At 47.8% G+C, this 14,940-nt stretch overlaps 1 protein-coding gene across 5 annotated transcripts in view; it reads left to right on the top strand.

Annotated features, from left to right (window-relative positions):
- Nucleotides 1-14,940, top strand: part of BZW2 (basic leucine zipper and W2 domains 2) — a 104,831-nt gene that overhangs the window by 48,878 nt on the left and 41,013 nt on the right. For all 5 annotated transcript variants that reach the window (XR_009462634.1, XM_019497807.2, XM_059728953.1 and 2 more), the window contains 3 exons: nt 9,618-9,794; nt 10,722-10,825; nt 11,895-11,960. Coding sequence is in view for 4 of the 5 variants with exons in the window: in XM_019497807.2 (XP_019353352.1) it covers nt 9,618-9,794; nt 10,722-10,825; nt 11,895-11,960 (347 nt within the window). In the remaining variant the exon portion in view is untranslated. The remainder of the gene's footprint in view (nt 1-9,617; nt 9,795-10,721; nt 10,826-11,894; nt 11,961-14,940) is intronic.

Genomic DNA, 14,940 nt, shown 5'->3' with positions numbered 1-14,940 from the left:
ACTGGACCACAGGGATAGATGGCTATACCCTGTACAGGAGGGATCGTGTAGAGAAAAGGGGCGGGGGTGTAGCTCTCTATGTTAAGGAAAGCTACGCGTCCCTGCAAGCCGATATTGGCGACCAGGGTGGACGGCTGGAGACCCTCTGGGTTAAAATCCGTGGGGAACACGGCACAGGGGACACAATGGTGGGAGTCTGTTACAGACCTCCCACCCAAAGTCCTGAGCTAGACCAGGAGTTTGCCCAGGAACTGGCTGAGGCAGCTTGCTCCAGGACCATGGTTGTCATGGGTGACTTCAATTACCCAGACATCTTGTGGGAGGATCGCTCAGCAAAATCTGAGCGGTCGCAGAGCTTCCTCTCGTGCGTGGATGACCTCTACCTGACTCAAGAAGTCTATGGGCTAACGAGAGGCAAAGCGCTGCTCAACCTGGTGCTGGATACTGGGGAGGACCTAGTCGGCGACCTAGTGATCGATGGGAAGCTGGGTGACAGCGACCACGAGCTGATCACCTTCACCATCCACCGAAAAGCTGGCAAGTCAGTCAGCAACATGCAAGTCCTTGACTTCAGGAAAGCCGACTTTGACAAGCTCAGGAGGCTTGTCAGTGAGGCCCTAAGGGACTGTGACCACAGGGAGAGGGGAGTTCAAGAAGAGTGGTTGCTCTTCAAGGGAGCGATCCTCAATGCACAAACTAAGTCTATTCCATCTCGGAGGAAAGGCAGCAAGAGGGCACAGCAGCCCCCCTGGCTCTCCAGGGACCTAGCAGACCTCCTGAGGCTAAAAAGAAAGGCCTACAAAGGATGGAGGATGGGAGTCACCTCCAAGGAGGATTATTCTGCACTGTTCCGGTCCTGTAGGGAGCAGACCAGGAAAGCCAAGGCTGCAACTGAACTCCAGCTAGCTTTGAGCATCAAGGACAATAAAAAGTCCTTTTTCAGATATGTGGGGAGCCGGAGGAAAAGCAGGGGCAACGTTGGACCCCTGCTGAACCAGATGGGGCAACTGACAACTGATGCCGAGGAAAAAGCCAACCTATTAAATAGGTACTTTGCGTCGGTCTTTCATCAGCCCCATGGGACGCCTGTGCCTGCTACAGGGCCGGGAAGTCCGGGTGAGGGTGATCCCCTGCCCTCCATTAATGCTGACTTTGTGAAGGAACATCTTGAGAAGCTGGATACCTTCAAGTCAGCCGGCCCTGACAATCTTCACCCCAGGGTACTCAAGGAGCTGGCGAGCATCATAGCCCAGCCTCTAGCGCGGATCTTTGAAAACTCTTGGCGCTCTGGTGTGTAGTGCCCGAAGACTGGAAGAAGGCCAACGTGGTGCCTATCTTCAAGAAAGGGAGGAAAGTGGATCCAGCTAACTATAGGCCCATCAGCCTGACTTCTATCCCGGGGAAGATCTTAGAAAAGTTTATTAAGGAGGCCATCCTTAACGGGCTGGCCGACGCCAACATCTTAAGGGATAGCCAGCACGGGTTTGTTGCGGGTAGGTCTTGCTTGACCAATCTCATTTCCTTCTACGACCAGGTGACCTATCACCTGGACAAGGGAGATGAGATTGATGTCATATATCTTGACTTCAAAAAAGCCTTCGATCTGGTGTCCCATGATCGTCTCTTGGAGAAACTGGCCAATTGTCGCCTTGGGTCCCCCACTATCCACTGGCTGGAAAATTGGCTCCGGGGTCGGACCCAGAGGGTAGTAATTGATGGAAGTCACTCATCGTGGTGTCCTGTGACCAGTGGGGTCCCCCAGGGCTCTGTCCTTGGACCCATACTGTTCAACATCTTCATTAACGATGTGGACACTGGAGTCAGAAGCAGACTGGCCAAGTTTGCTGATGACACCAAACTTTGGGGCAAAGCATCCACACCAGAAGACAGGCGGGTGATCCAGGCTGACCTGGACAGGCTCAGCAAGTGGGCGGATGAGAATCTGATGGTGTTCAACGCCGATAAATGCAAGGTTCTCCACCTTGGGAAGAAAAACCCGCAGCATCCTTATAGGCTCGGCAGTGCTATGTTGGCTAGCACTATGGAAGAAAGAGATTTGGGGGTCGTCATTGACCACAAGATGAACATGAGCCTGCAATGCGATGCTGCGGCTAGTAAAGCGACCAAAACGCTGGCTTGCATCCATAGATGCTTCTCAAGCAAATCCCGGGACGTCATTCTCCCCCTGTACTCGGCCTTAGTGAGGCCGCAGCTGGAGTACTGCGTCCAGTTTTGGGCTCCACAATTCAAAAAGGATGTGGAGAAGCTTGAGAGAGTCCAGAGAAGAGCCACGCGCATGATCAGGGGTCAGGGAAGCAGACCCTACGATGACAGGCTGAGAGTCCTGGGGCTCTTTAGCCTGGAAAAGCGCAGGCTCAGGGGTGATCTGATGGCCACCTACAAGTTTATCAAGGGTGACCACCAGTATCTGGGGGAACGTTTGTTCACCAGAGCGCCCCAAGGGATGACGAGGACGAATGGTCAGAAACTACTACAAGATCGTTTCAGGCTGGACATAAGGAAGAATTTCTTTACTGTCCGAGCCCCCAAGGTCTGGAACAGCCTGCCGCCGGAGGTTGTTCAAGCGCCTTCATTGAACACCTTCAAGATGAAACTGGATGCTTATCTTGCTGGGATCCTATGACCCCAGCTGACATCCTGCCCTTTGGGCGGGGGGCTGGACTCGATGATCTTCCGAGGTCCCTTCCAGCCCTAATGTCTATGAAATCTATGAAATCACCTGGGCAAGGGGGAAGAGATTGATGTCATATATCTTGACTTCAAAAAAGCCTTTGATCTGGTATGCCATGATCACCTCTTGGCAAAACTGGCCAACTGCGGCCTTGACTTCGCCACGATCTGCTGGCTGGGGAATTGGCTCCGCGGCAGGACCCAGAGTGTGGTGGTTGATGGAAGCCAATTGTCTTGGTGTACTGTTACCAGTGGGGTTCCTCAAGGCTCTGTCCTAGGTCCTATACTGTTTAACATCTTCATCAGTTATGTGGACATTGGTGTCAGAAGCGGGCTGGCCAAGTTTGCTGGCAACACCAAACTCTGGGGTAAAGCATCCACACCTGAGGACAGGAGGATGATCCAGGCAGATTTTGGCAGGCTCAGGAAATGGGCGGATGAGAACCTGATGGGGGCTCGATCCAAGTGGCACAGGCTGCAGGGAGCCTGGGAGCAGGCAGAGAGAGCAGGGTGATCTGGGGCAGTGGAGGGGATGAACCAAGTGGTTTAGGGTTCTCCTTCCCCCCTGCCCTTCCGTGTGGCCTATGGTGTGGCTAGATAGCTGGTGAGCAGGGCAGGAATGGAGCAGACTGGCAGTATACATTAGAGAGGATATTAATCCTGAATATGTGACTCATCACTAGCATTTTTTAACCTTAATGGAGACTAACATTTCCTGGAAAGAGCACCTAACTGTAACATGTGAACTTACCCTAAGACTAGGGGTGCACTGATAGAGGTTTTGGGGGCTGATACTGATTTTTAAGGAGGTATACTGGCCAATAACAATCCAGCTTTCAATACAGCTGCATGCAGCTAGTAAGTCTGTCATGGTGAAAGGGGAGGGGGAAGGGAAGGGATATAGGGGGCCAGATCAACGCTGCCCTGTGGTGAGGGAGGGAGAGGGTCTAGGTCTGGGGTAGGCACTGCACAGCTGGGGTGGGCACAGGACAGCTGTGGCTCATCCAGGCTGGGGGGTGGAGGAGTAGCTCCCACTGCTCATCTGGAAGGGCACAGGGGAGGACGGGGTGCCCCCAGATCTGCGCCAGGCAGGCTGCAGTGCTGCACTTGGGTGGGCAGCAGCAGTGCTGGGAGGGAGGCTTTGGAGGGGCTTGCAGCCACCCCAAATTTCACCATAGCTCCCTCCCAGTGCTGCTGCTGCCCACCCCTGGCCTCAGCACAGTCGCATATTCAGAATTATTCCCACCTGGCCGACCCCATGCAGATCTGGGGGCACCTCCCCCTGTGCCCTCCTGGATGAGCGATGGGAACCACTGGATGAGCTGCAGGACAAGTGGCGCACAGCAACACCTTCTGGACAAGTCGCAGCTCCATCCCACACCTGCCTCAACTGGGCAGCACCTACCCCAGCCCCGCTCTCCCTCACTGTGGGGAGAGTTGATCTGTCCCCCCACATCCCTTCCCTCCCCTCTCCCCTTTCAGCACAACAGACTTACCAGCTGCACGCTGCCAGGCTCTCCTCCTCCATGCCTGTGTGCTGCACTGCGGCTGCACCCATGCACGGGCATTTATTGGCCAAATTATTGGCCACATCTGGCTAATTGCCGATTTAGTCAATTTTCTTTATATTGGTGCTGATCCGATATTGGATTGATGCATCGGTGCACCTCTACCCAAGACTGTAGCTTTTGCCTGAGTAGGAAAGGGAGGGCGAGTGAGCTGAACATATGAGCAGGAACAGAGTCATGTGACCATAATTTTGGAAAATAAGTTTTTGCGAAGGCAGAATAAGAAAAAGCTTGTGTCTTCTTGTTTAGGGACATGTGGTATGCAAGAAAATATGGTAGTAGTCATGGTAGATTTTGTGGATCACAGTGAAAGAAGCAAGACTTCCATGAATGTAAAGATGGCTACTAGATGCTCACCAGATGTGGACTACATGTTTGACACCCCTTTTCTATCTCAACTTAGCTTTCACAAATTGTATCACATTTACTTGAATACAAGATGAGGTTCTCCTCTTCTCTCCCACATCAGCTGGGAAGGGACACTTTTGTCTCTATGAACTGGAGATGGGGTGTAGGCACCTGCTGTGACTCTGACTCTGGCCCTGAGCCTGGGCAGGGCCAGTCAGTTCCACAGCAGCTGCCTGTACCCTCCCCTGCTTCCCCTCTGCAGCTGTCCACCAGATGTAGTTTGTGAAAGGACAAGATTATGGCTTTCTCAGTGGTGTAATAGCATTGCTTATTTTAGCAGACTATGTTAGCATTCTTCTCTGTGTTACATAAGACACCCCCCCCCCACATGCGCACACACACATGCACACACACTTGTTTGGAAGCAGGAAACATATTTTAAATTTACACCTGACCTTCAGTAGAGCTTAAGTAGAGCTGATTTTATGTGTGGATTAGGAAGAAGCAACATGTTTTGAGTCTTTCTGAGCATCTCAGAAGAAATACTAATCCCATCATCATTCAGAGGACCTGATCGATTTATTAGGGATCTAAGCAGAACGTACAAGCTGAGAATCACAAAAGGTTTGCTGTATTCATGATTTAGTCATGAACTAACTGTTCTGGTTTTATCCTTCCCTCCTTTTCACTCCTTCGTATGCTTTCTTACTTTCTTTTAAATTTCGGTTGCCAGGTTTTATAACAAGTAAGGTTAATCAGCAGGGATCCTGGTTTTCTCCGATAAAAAACATAACAAGTCCCCCCCCCCCCCCCCAATCCACGATTAAAATGAAACACTACTAATATATATATAGGTATAGATATACATAGGTAACAATTGAACACAATGTTTTATTGATTGAAGAATTTAGTATAAGAATGCAAATTCCTTTGCTTGAGAAGGAACAGAATTTGCCTTATCCTCACTTATTCACTAAAAATCAATAGGAACTCTCAGTATAGTAAGGTGAGGTCAGAAAGGGGCTAAGATAAATATAGGTATTGGTTGGAAAAGGCATTCAGGTCTCTGATTTGGGGGTCTTCTGAAGGGTTATAATTCATTCAAAAAGGAGAAGGATTCTGGTATGTATGTACAGATGGGAATGGTGACTTGGAAATGGAGTGAGTGAAACTGCTAGCTGGACCTCCTCCAAGTTCTGTAGATAAAATTCTTGCCTTTGACACTGTAGATACTGCATCTGCAAATATACCTGCTCCCACCACCATGTGATGGAGACTGCTTGTTCACAAACTATGTACTTTATAGCTCAATATGCTGTTGTTACTCCATAACAACGTTTTACTATTCAATTGCTTTGAGTCAAGTTTGCTTCTCAGTGCAACCTTCAAATGAAGGGCTGTTGTGGTGGGTTTTTTGCAATATAGTCCAGATGCCTTTTAAGAACTAAGCGCAGTACAGCCATTGAGTATTTCATAGATTTCATAGACATTAGGGCTGGAAGGGACCTCGGAAGATCATCGAGTCCAGCCCCCCGCCCAAAGGGCAGGACGTCAGCTGGGGTCATAGGATCCCAGCAAGATAAGCATCCAGTTTCATCTTGAAGATGTTCAATGAAGGCGCTTGAACAACCTCCGGTGGCAGGCTGTTCCAGACCTTGGGGGCTCGGACAGTAAAGAAATTCTTCCTTATGTCCAGCCTGAAACGATCTTGTAGTAGTTTGTGACCGTTCGTCCTCGTCATCCCTTGGGGCGCTCTGGTGAACAAACGTTCCCCTAGATACTGGTGATCACCCCTGATAAACTTGTAGGTGGCCATCAGATCACCCCTGAGCCTGTGCTTTTCCAGGCTAAAGAGCCCCAGGGCTCTCAGCCTGTCATCGTAGGGTCTGCTTCCCTGACCCCTGATCATGCGCGTGGCTCTTCTCTGGACTCTCTCAAGCTTCTCCACATCCTTTTTGAATTGTGGAGCCCAAAACTGGACGCAGTACTCCAGCTGCGGCCTCACTAAGGCCGAGTACAGGGGGAGAATGACGTCCCGGGATTTGCTTGAGAAGCATCTATGGATGCAAGCCAGCGTTTTGGTCGCTTTACTAGCCGCAGCATCGCATTGCAGGCTCATGTTCATCTTGTGGTCAATGATGACCCCCAAGTCTCTTTCTTCCATAGTGCTAACCAACATAGCACTGCCGAGCCTATAAGGATGCTGCGGGTTTTTCTTCCCAAGGTGGAGAACCTTGCATTTATCGGCGTTGAACACCATCAGATTCTCATCCGCCCACTTGCTGAGCCTGTCCAGGTCAGCCTGGATCACCCGCCTGTCTTGTGGCGTGGATGCTTTGCCCCAAAGTTTGGTGTCATTGGTGAACTTGGCCAGTCCACTTCTGACTCCAGTGTCCACATCGTTAATGAAGATGTTGAACAGTATGGGTCCAAGGACAGAGCCCTGGGGGACCCCACTGGTCACAGGACACCACGATGAGTGACTTCCATCAATTACTACCCTCTGGGTCCGACCCCGGAGCCAATTTTCCAGCCAGTGGATCGTGGGGGACCCAAGGCGACAATTGGCCAGTTTCTCCAAGAGACGATCATGGGACACCAGATTGAAGGCTTTTTTGAAGTCAAGATATATGACATCAATCTCTTCTCCCTTGTCCAGGTGATAGGTCACCTGGTCGTAGAAGGAAATGAGATTGGTCAAGCAAGACCTACCCGCAACAAACCCGTGCTGGCTATCCCTTAAGATGTTGGCGTCGGCCAGTCCATTAAGGATGGCCTCCTTAATAAACTTTTCTAAGATCTTCCCCGGGATAGAAGTCAGGCTGATGGGCCTATAGTTAGCCGGATCCACTTTCCTCCCTTTCTTGAAGATAGGCACCACGTTGGCCTTCTTCCAGTCTTCGGGCACTACACACCAGAGCGCCAAGAGTTTTCAAAGATCCGCGCTAGAGGCTGGGCTATGATGCTCGCCAGCTCCTTGAGTACCCTGGGGTGAAGATTGTCAGGGCCGGCTGACTTGAAGGTATCCAGCTTCTCAAGATGTTCCTTCACAAAGTCAGCATTAATGGAGGGCAGGGGATCACCCTCACCCGGACTTCCCGGCCCTGTAGCAGGCACAGGCGTCCCATGGGGCTGATGAAAGACCGACGCAAAGTACCTATTTAATAGGTTGGCTTTTTCCTCGGCGTCAGTTGTCAGTTGCCCCATCTGGTTCAGCAGGGGTCCAACGTTGCCCCTGCTTTTCCTCCGGCTCCCCACATATCTGAAAAAGGACTTTTTATTGTCCTTGATGCTCAAAGCTAGCTGGAGTTCAGTTGCAGCCTTGGCTTTCCTGGTCTGCTCCCTACAGGACCGGACCAGTGCAGAATAATCCTCCTTGGAGGTGACTCCCATCCTCCATCCTTTGTAGGCCTTTCTTTTTAGCCTCAGGAGGTCTGCTAGGTCCCTGGAGAGCCAGGGGGGCTGCTGTGCCCTCTTGCTGCCTTTCCTCCGAGATGGAATAGACTTAGTTTGTGCATTGAGGATCGCTCCCTTGAAGAGCAACCACTCTTCTTGAACTCCCCTCTCCCTGCGGTCACAGTCCCTTAGGGCCTCACTGACAAGCCTCCTGAGCTTGTCAAAGTCGGCTTTCCTGAAGTCAAGGACTTGCGTGTTGCTGACCGACTTGCCAGCTTTTTGGCGGATGGTGAAGGTGATCAGCTCATGGTTGCTGTCACCCAGCTTCCCATCGATCACTAGGTCGCCGACTAGGTCCTCCCCAGTAGCCAGCACCAGGTCGAGCAGCGCTTTGCCTCTCGTTGGCCCATAGACTTCTTGAGTCAGGTAGAGGTCATCCACGCACGAGAGGAAGCTCTGCGACCGCTCAGATTTTGCTGAGCGATCCTCCCACGAGATGTCTGGGTAATTGAAGTCACCCATGACAACCATGGTCCTGGAGCAAGCTGCCTCAGCCAGTTCCTGGGCAAACTCCTAGTCTAGCTCAGGACTTTGGGTGGGAGGTCTGTAATAGACTCCCACCATTGTGTCCCCTGTGCCGTGTTCCCCACGGATTTTAACCCAGAGGGTCTCCAGCCGTCCACCCTGGTCGCCAATATCGGCTTGCAGGGACGCGTAGCTTTCCTTAACATAGAGAGCTACACCCCCGCCCCTCTTCTCTACACGATCCCTCCTGTACAGGGTATAGCCATCTATCCCCGTGGTCCAGTCATGGGTGGAGTCCCACCAGGTCTCCGTGATCCCTATGACATCGTAATTGTTTGCACTGAGCAGGGGGATGAGCTCCTCCTGCTTATTCCCCAAGCTCCTGGCATTTGTGTACAGGCAGGCAAGTGCCCCCTGGGGGGCTCCTTCCTTGCCCACAGATTTTACCAACTATTCCTAAAGGTCTTAGGGACTTTGAATTCACACTGTTCAATGAAGTACCCAGTATGCGTTTGGTATCATAAACAATTTTGAAAATAATAGTTTGTATAGCTCTTGCTTATTTGTGGCATTCGCAACTGTGTTTGTGAAGCTGTTGTATGTGCATGTGTTTACAGAAGGCTGAGGGAATAACAGAAGGGATATGTTACTCTCTCCTTAAGCTCATTGGGCTTTGCTAGGGTTTCTATTATGACTAATAGCGTTGACTTAAATGTTGTTTGGAGGTCAAAATCTGTTTGTTAATCAAATTCAGCTGGGAGATTCGCCTAGGCCATGAATCACTGGTTGCCACTGTTTCAAAGAACTGTTTCTTTCTGAGTATAAATGGTAATATTGCAGTTTCCTTCTGTCTTGTCTGCAACTCGGGAAACTGCTGTTTTTATTTCTTCTCTAAGATTTACATATGTTAAATGCCACTGACCTTTACTAAGAAAAATTAGAGTAGAAAATTCTTCACATGCATTTTTAATTTTGCACCAGTGCTTTTTTTCCCTTTAATTTCCCAAGGGTTGTTTTTGTTTCTTTTGTTTTTTTCAGTTGTGGTTTAATATGGTATAATTGTGTGCATATCTGACTTGTGTTTCCTAGATGAAAAGGAGAAATTTGAACCCACAGTCTTCAGGGATACCATTGTCCAAGGCCTCAATGAAGCTGGGAATGACCTGGAAGCTGCAGCCAAATTCTTGGATGCAACAGGCTCGAGGCTAGATTACCGTCGTTATGCTGACACACTCTTTGACATACTGGTAGCTGGCAGCATGTTGGGTAAAATTTGTGCACATTGCTTAAAGACTTTTCTTACATTAGCATAACATTTCAGAGGGAGTCCTCGTTATATAGTGTAGGAATTGTTCTACAAAAACTAAACTTAATCTGTTTAATCTGTCTAGATACTTATTTGATCCAACCTCACCTAGTTGTTTGTTATTTTTATTATAGTAGTATAAAATTGGTAAGCAGAAAAAGCTTCTAGTAAGCAATAATCTACTGGCTTTTACATTTGAATTCTTTGTACTTTCCATTTTGCATTTAGTCTGTTTCCCGCAAGCAATGTTAATTTTACCATAAACACTTTTTTTGCATCTCTTGCTTTCAAATTTTGTCTGGGATGCTTGGTTATAATACCATATCAGTAATCTCGTGTACAGTAACTGTATCTCCTCATTCTTACAATTTACTGTAACTTGAATTGCAGCTGTAGTTGAATACTTAACATATTTGATGTTGCTAAACCTCATTTTGTTATGGTCAAATGCCCGAAATTTGTTAGGTACAATAATCGGGGAAGAGTTGAAATATATTTCAGGTACTAAAAGAAGTAATTAGTGTTTATAAGGATGAATGAAAATTAACATAATGGTGCTAGCAAATTGTTTAGGTAGTATCAACCAGTACTCTCAGATGACAACAGGGCGCTGTCCCCAAAACCAGATGAACTTCCTTGTTATGACCCAAATCCCCCAGTTCTTTTGAGGGTAGTATGAACTGCAGGATATGGCACACTGAAAATCCTGTTAGTTTCTCTATATGTTCCAAATATAACCACAACCTAGGCATTCTCTGGCTGGGCACTACTTTACTTTTCCGTTGTACCCAATACTAGTTATTAATCTCTTTATCTCAAAGATACTAAAGCTTATGTGTTTATTAGTAAGTATTTATTGTGCTTTCCTTTTTTTTTTCTCCCCCCAGCCCCTGGAGGGACACGCATAGATGACAATGACAAGAGCAAAATGACCACCCACTGTGTGTTTTCTGCAGATGAAGATCATGATGCCATCCGAAACAATGCTCAGGTCAGGGTAGAAAAGGGACCCTGTGACTGACAGGCACTTATAGCCTGTTTATAAATTTTAGGGAGGATTATAATGAGAAATCTGCAACCTGACCTTGCAGGTCACTAGTGACAGAACACTTAAGTACAGTTAAGTAGTAATCTGCTTTTCTCCACTCTAACCTATACATATTAGGTAAGGAAAAAGATGTGTAGGAATATCTGGTCACAATTTACAATTCTTTGTCTAAAAAAGTATTATAGAGCCTGTTCCTTAAAGAGTTTGCCAATATTCTGAGATTCCAACATTCTCTTTAGCTTTATGTTGTACTTCTGTACATATGGGCTTATTTAAACAGAGTTATTATGAGTGTAGGAGTAATGACTCCTGTTTTGTGTTCAAGTCTCAGATAAAAGGCCTTTGTTTAGCAAAAATATTCAGTACATTAACTTCATGACACTACTACAATTTATTGGTTCAGTTCCCCCAGCTTCCTTAGGCTGCTATGTGTAGAGCAGAGATCTCTTATCCTAAATACATCCATAAAGAAATTTTAAAGGCAACAGGGAGATGGGAAGCAGGGTTGACGAGCTGGGAACGAGAACTCTGGAGCCTGGAGCTAGAAAAGCTCCACTAATTGCCTTCTGCTTCAAATATTGCTAAGCACAAATCACAGCATTATTTCTAAGGATCCATTGTCAAACAATGTAATAGGCAGGAGCACTGAAGAAGAGTACATGTGTGAATAGACCATTTATTTTATAGTAATTCCATGAGGCTAAGGATGCAGTTGTAGCAGAAATGTGCACAGCACTCACCTGATGGTACTTGGTGGGAGTACCACATTTAGTACCATTTAAAAGAAATCTATGTAGAATGTAAAGGTATGGCAAGCCAGCAATCCCAGCTTTCCCCTCTCCTATAGGTAAATAAATCCTCTGTGATAAGACATAGAAAAAATGTTTGAAGTGCTTTGCGTGTTCTGTATTGACTGGCTATGGGCAATGCAATTTTCCTGCTCTCCTATAGAAATTGCTGGCTACATTTTTTTTCTTTTTTCTTTTTAACTTCAGTCTACTCTTATATTTAGGTCTTTAATAAACTCATCAGGAGATATAAATATTTGGAGAAGGCATTTGAAGAGGAAATCAAAAAGGTAATGTTATATGGCAGTATCTCTTGGAGTTTAATATCACATATCTTATATCTCATGTAATTGCATATTTTTAAATGCTACTGCTGTTTGTTGTTTTGAATTAACTTAGCTGGAACACAGGGTGGAAACTGCAACTTTGAGGTAGCAGTTGTAGTTTGTAACTGAGTCTTTCTCAAAGTGTTGCCAAAGTAAATTAGGTTTGGAGTATCAAGCTTGATTTGGCAGGCCAGATCTGGACTGCGGGGTGACCCACCTCTAGAACTGAACTGTGGGGATTCTCATTATAGCTGCCAGAGCCATTGTGTTGGCAGGGCTGGCAGCCAGGGAGTTAATGCCACTGCACAACCCCTGTTGCCAACTGCCACTTTCAATAATGTTCTGTGGCTGTTACATTCAAGACAGGGTTAGTTATAAAATAAACGGAGTTATAATATTCTGAATGAAGGCTAAGAGGTTGTGATGCTGCCAGTGGTGACAGAAAAGGCCAAATTTTGGTGTTTTCACCTCCTAGGTACTGGCCACCTGAACACAGGCTTTGGCAGCCAGTGGCAATGGGGGTTGAGCTTGGGCAACGAGGTTTGAGTGGTGGTGACATGAACTCCTTTGCTGCTGGCGGTCATAGCTAGAAGCTCTGCTGGCCAGATGAACCCCTCTGTGACCCAGATCTGGTTTGTGGGCCATATGTTTCATACTACTACTGCAAGGTTCATAGATTCATAGATGCTAGGGTCGGAAGGGGCCTCAATAGATCATCGAGTCTGACCCCCTGCATAGGCAGGAAAGAGTGCTGGGTCTAGATGACCCCAGCTAGATGCTTATCTAAGCTCCTCTTGAAGACCCCCAGGGTAGGTGAGAGCACCACCTCCCTTGGGAGCCCATTCCAGACCTTGGCCACTCGAACTGTGAAGGAGTTCTTCCTAATGTCTGGTCTAAATCTGCTCTCTGCTAGCTTGTGGCCATTATTTCTTGTAACCCCCGGGGGCGCCTTGGTGAATAAATACTCAACAATTCCCTTCTGTGCCCCTGTGATGAACTTATAGGCAGCCACAAGGTCGCCTCTCAACTTTCTCTTGCGGAGGCTGAAAAGGTCCAGGTTCCCGGTCTCTCCTCCATAGGGCTTGGCCTGCAAGCCCTTAACCATACGAGTGGCCCTTCTCTGAACCCTCTCCAGGTTATCCACATCTCTCTTGAAGTGTGGCGCCCAAAATTGAATGCAGTATTTCAACTGCGGTCTGACCAGTGCCCGATAGAGGAGAAGTATCACCTCCTTGGATCTGTTCGTCATGCATCTGCTGATGCACGATAAAGTGCCATTAGCTCTTCTGATGGCTTTGTCACACTGACAACTCATGTTCATCTTGGAGTCCACTAGGACTCCAAGATCCCTTTCCGCTTCCGTTCCACCAAGCAGGTCATTTCCTAGGCAGTAGGTATGCTGGACATTTTTCCTCCCTAGGTGCAGCACTTTGCATTTCTCCTTGTTGAACTGCATTCTGTTGTTTTCTGCCCATTTGTCCAACCTGTCCAGGTCTGCTTGTAGTTGTTCCCTGCCCTCTGGCGTGTCCACTTCTCCCCATAGCTTTGTGTCATCCACAAACTTGGACAGAGTACACTTCACACCTTCATCCAAGTTGCTGATGAAGATATTGAAGAGTATTGGTCCAAGGACCGAGCCCTGCGGGACCCCACTGCCCACACCCTTCCAGGTTGATACCGACCCATCCACTACGACCTCTGGGTGCGACCCTCTAGCCAATTTGCCACCCACCGGACTGTGTGGTCATTCAAGTCACAGCCTCTTAACTTGTTCACCAGTATGGTGTGGGATATCATATCGAAGGCCTTCTTGAAGTCTAAGTATACGACAACCCCTACTCCTGCGTCCAGGCGTTTTGTAACCTGGTCATAAAAAGAGACTAGATTAGTCAGGCATGATCTACCTGCTACGAACCCGTGCTGGTTTCCCCTCAGCATAATTTGTCCTGCCGGGCTCTCGCAAATGTGAGCCTTGATAATTTTTTCAAAGACTTTGCCAAGGATGGAGGTGAGACTGACTGGCCTATAGTTGCCTGGGTTCTCCTTCCTCCTCTTCTTGAAAATGGGGACCACATTGGCCCATTTGCAGTCCTCCGGGACCTGGCCCGTGCACCATGAGTGTTCAAATATTCCCGCCAGTGGCTGTGCAATGACGTCAGCCAGTGCCTTCAGTACCCTCGGATGGAGCTCATCCGGGCCTGCCAACTTAAAGGCATCCAGTTCCTCCAAGTGACTCTGCACCATCTCAGGGTCTACACATGGTAGTCTGGTGCCTTACTGCTGCCTCTTTACAATCCCAGTGAGAGACTTGTCGTGCCCCTCGCTTAGGAACACTGAGGCAAAAAACTCATTGAGGAGTTCAGCCTCAATGAGGTGTATGCTGGATCATTGCTACCCTAACCAAATCCATTTTCAGCCTGCTCTTGGTGCTGTCCTGGCTATGGAGCACTCTGGTAGAACATTCACTGAAATGAAGATACCACCTTCTTGGCTACTAGAACACAGAGCTGTATCAAACCTATATGTTTTTAGTTTAGATGCAAATCCACCACATATGACAATCAGCAAAACTCCTTCTCTGAGGAGTAAATGAGTGTGATGTGTCAAAGTAGAAGGATGAGCCCTAAGTATTTAGAAGATATTAAATGTATGCCTTTGAGTTGATAAAAGTAATTAACAAATTGGCAGATGCCACCATTATTATTTAGACTAAAGTAAATGTGGTAAGCCACTATGATTTATGAGATAGTGGGGTTGGGTTGAAAGTGGTGGGGGGGGGGGGGGGGGGGAGGGCGGGAATCATAGCGGGGAGTCTTTTTTCATTTGAAAGAAATGTTAACATTAACTCCTAGTAGTGGCCTTTATAGCCAGAACTAATATGCATTGTACAGTAAGTTAGTGATTAGAATAATACGCACATGGTCAGTGCTACTCTGGGCACAAC

This window comes from Alligator mississippiensis, chromosome 5, assembly GCF_030867095.1.
Source record: "Alligator mississippiensis isolate rAllMis1 chromosome 5, rAllMis1, whole genome shotgun sequence".
Classification (NCBI taxonomy): domain Eukaryota; kingdom Metazoa; phylum Chordata; order Crocodylia; family Alligatoridae; genus Alligator; species Alligator mississippiensis.
The sequence above is the reverse complement of the archived record's forward strand: the minus strand, read 5'-3'. Positions and strand labels throughout refer to the sequence as shown.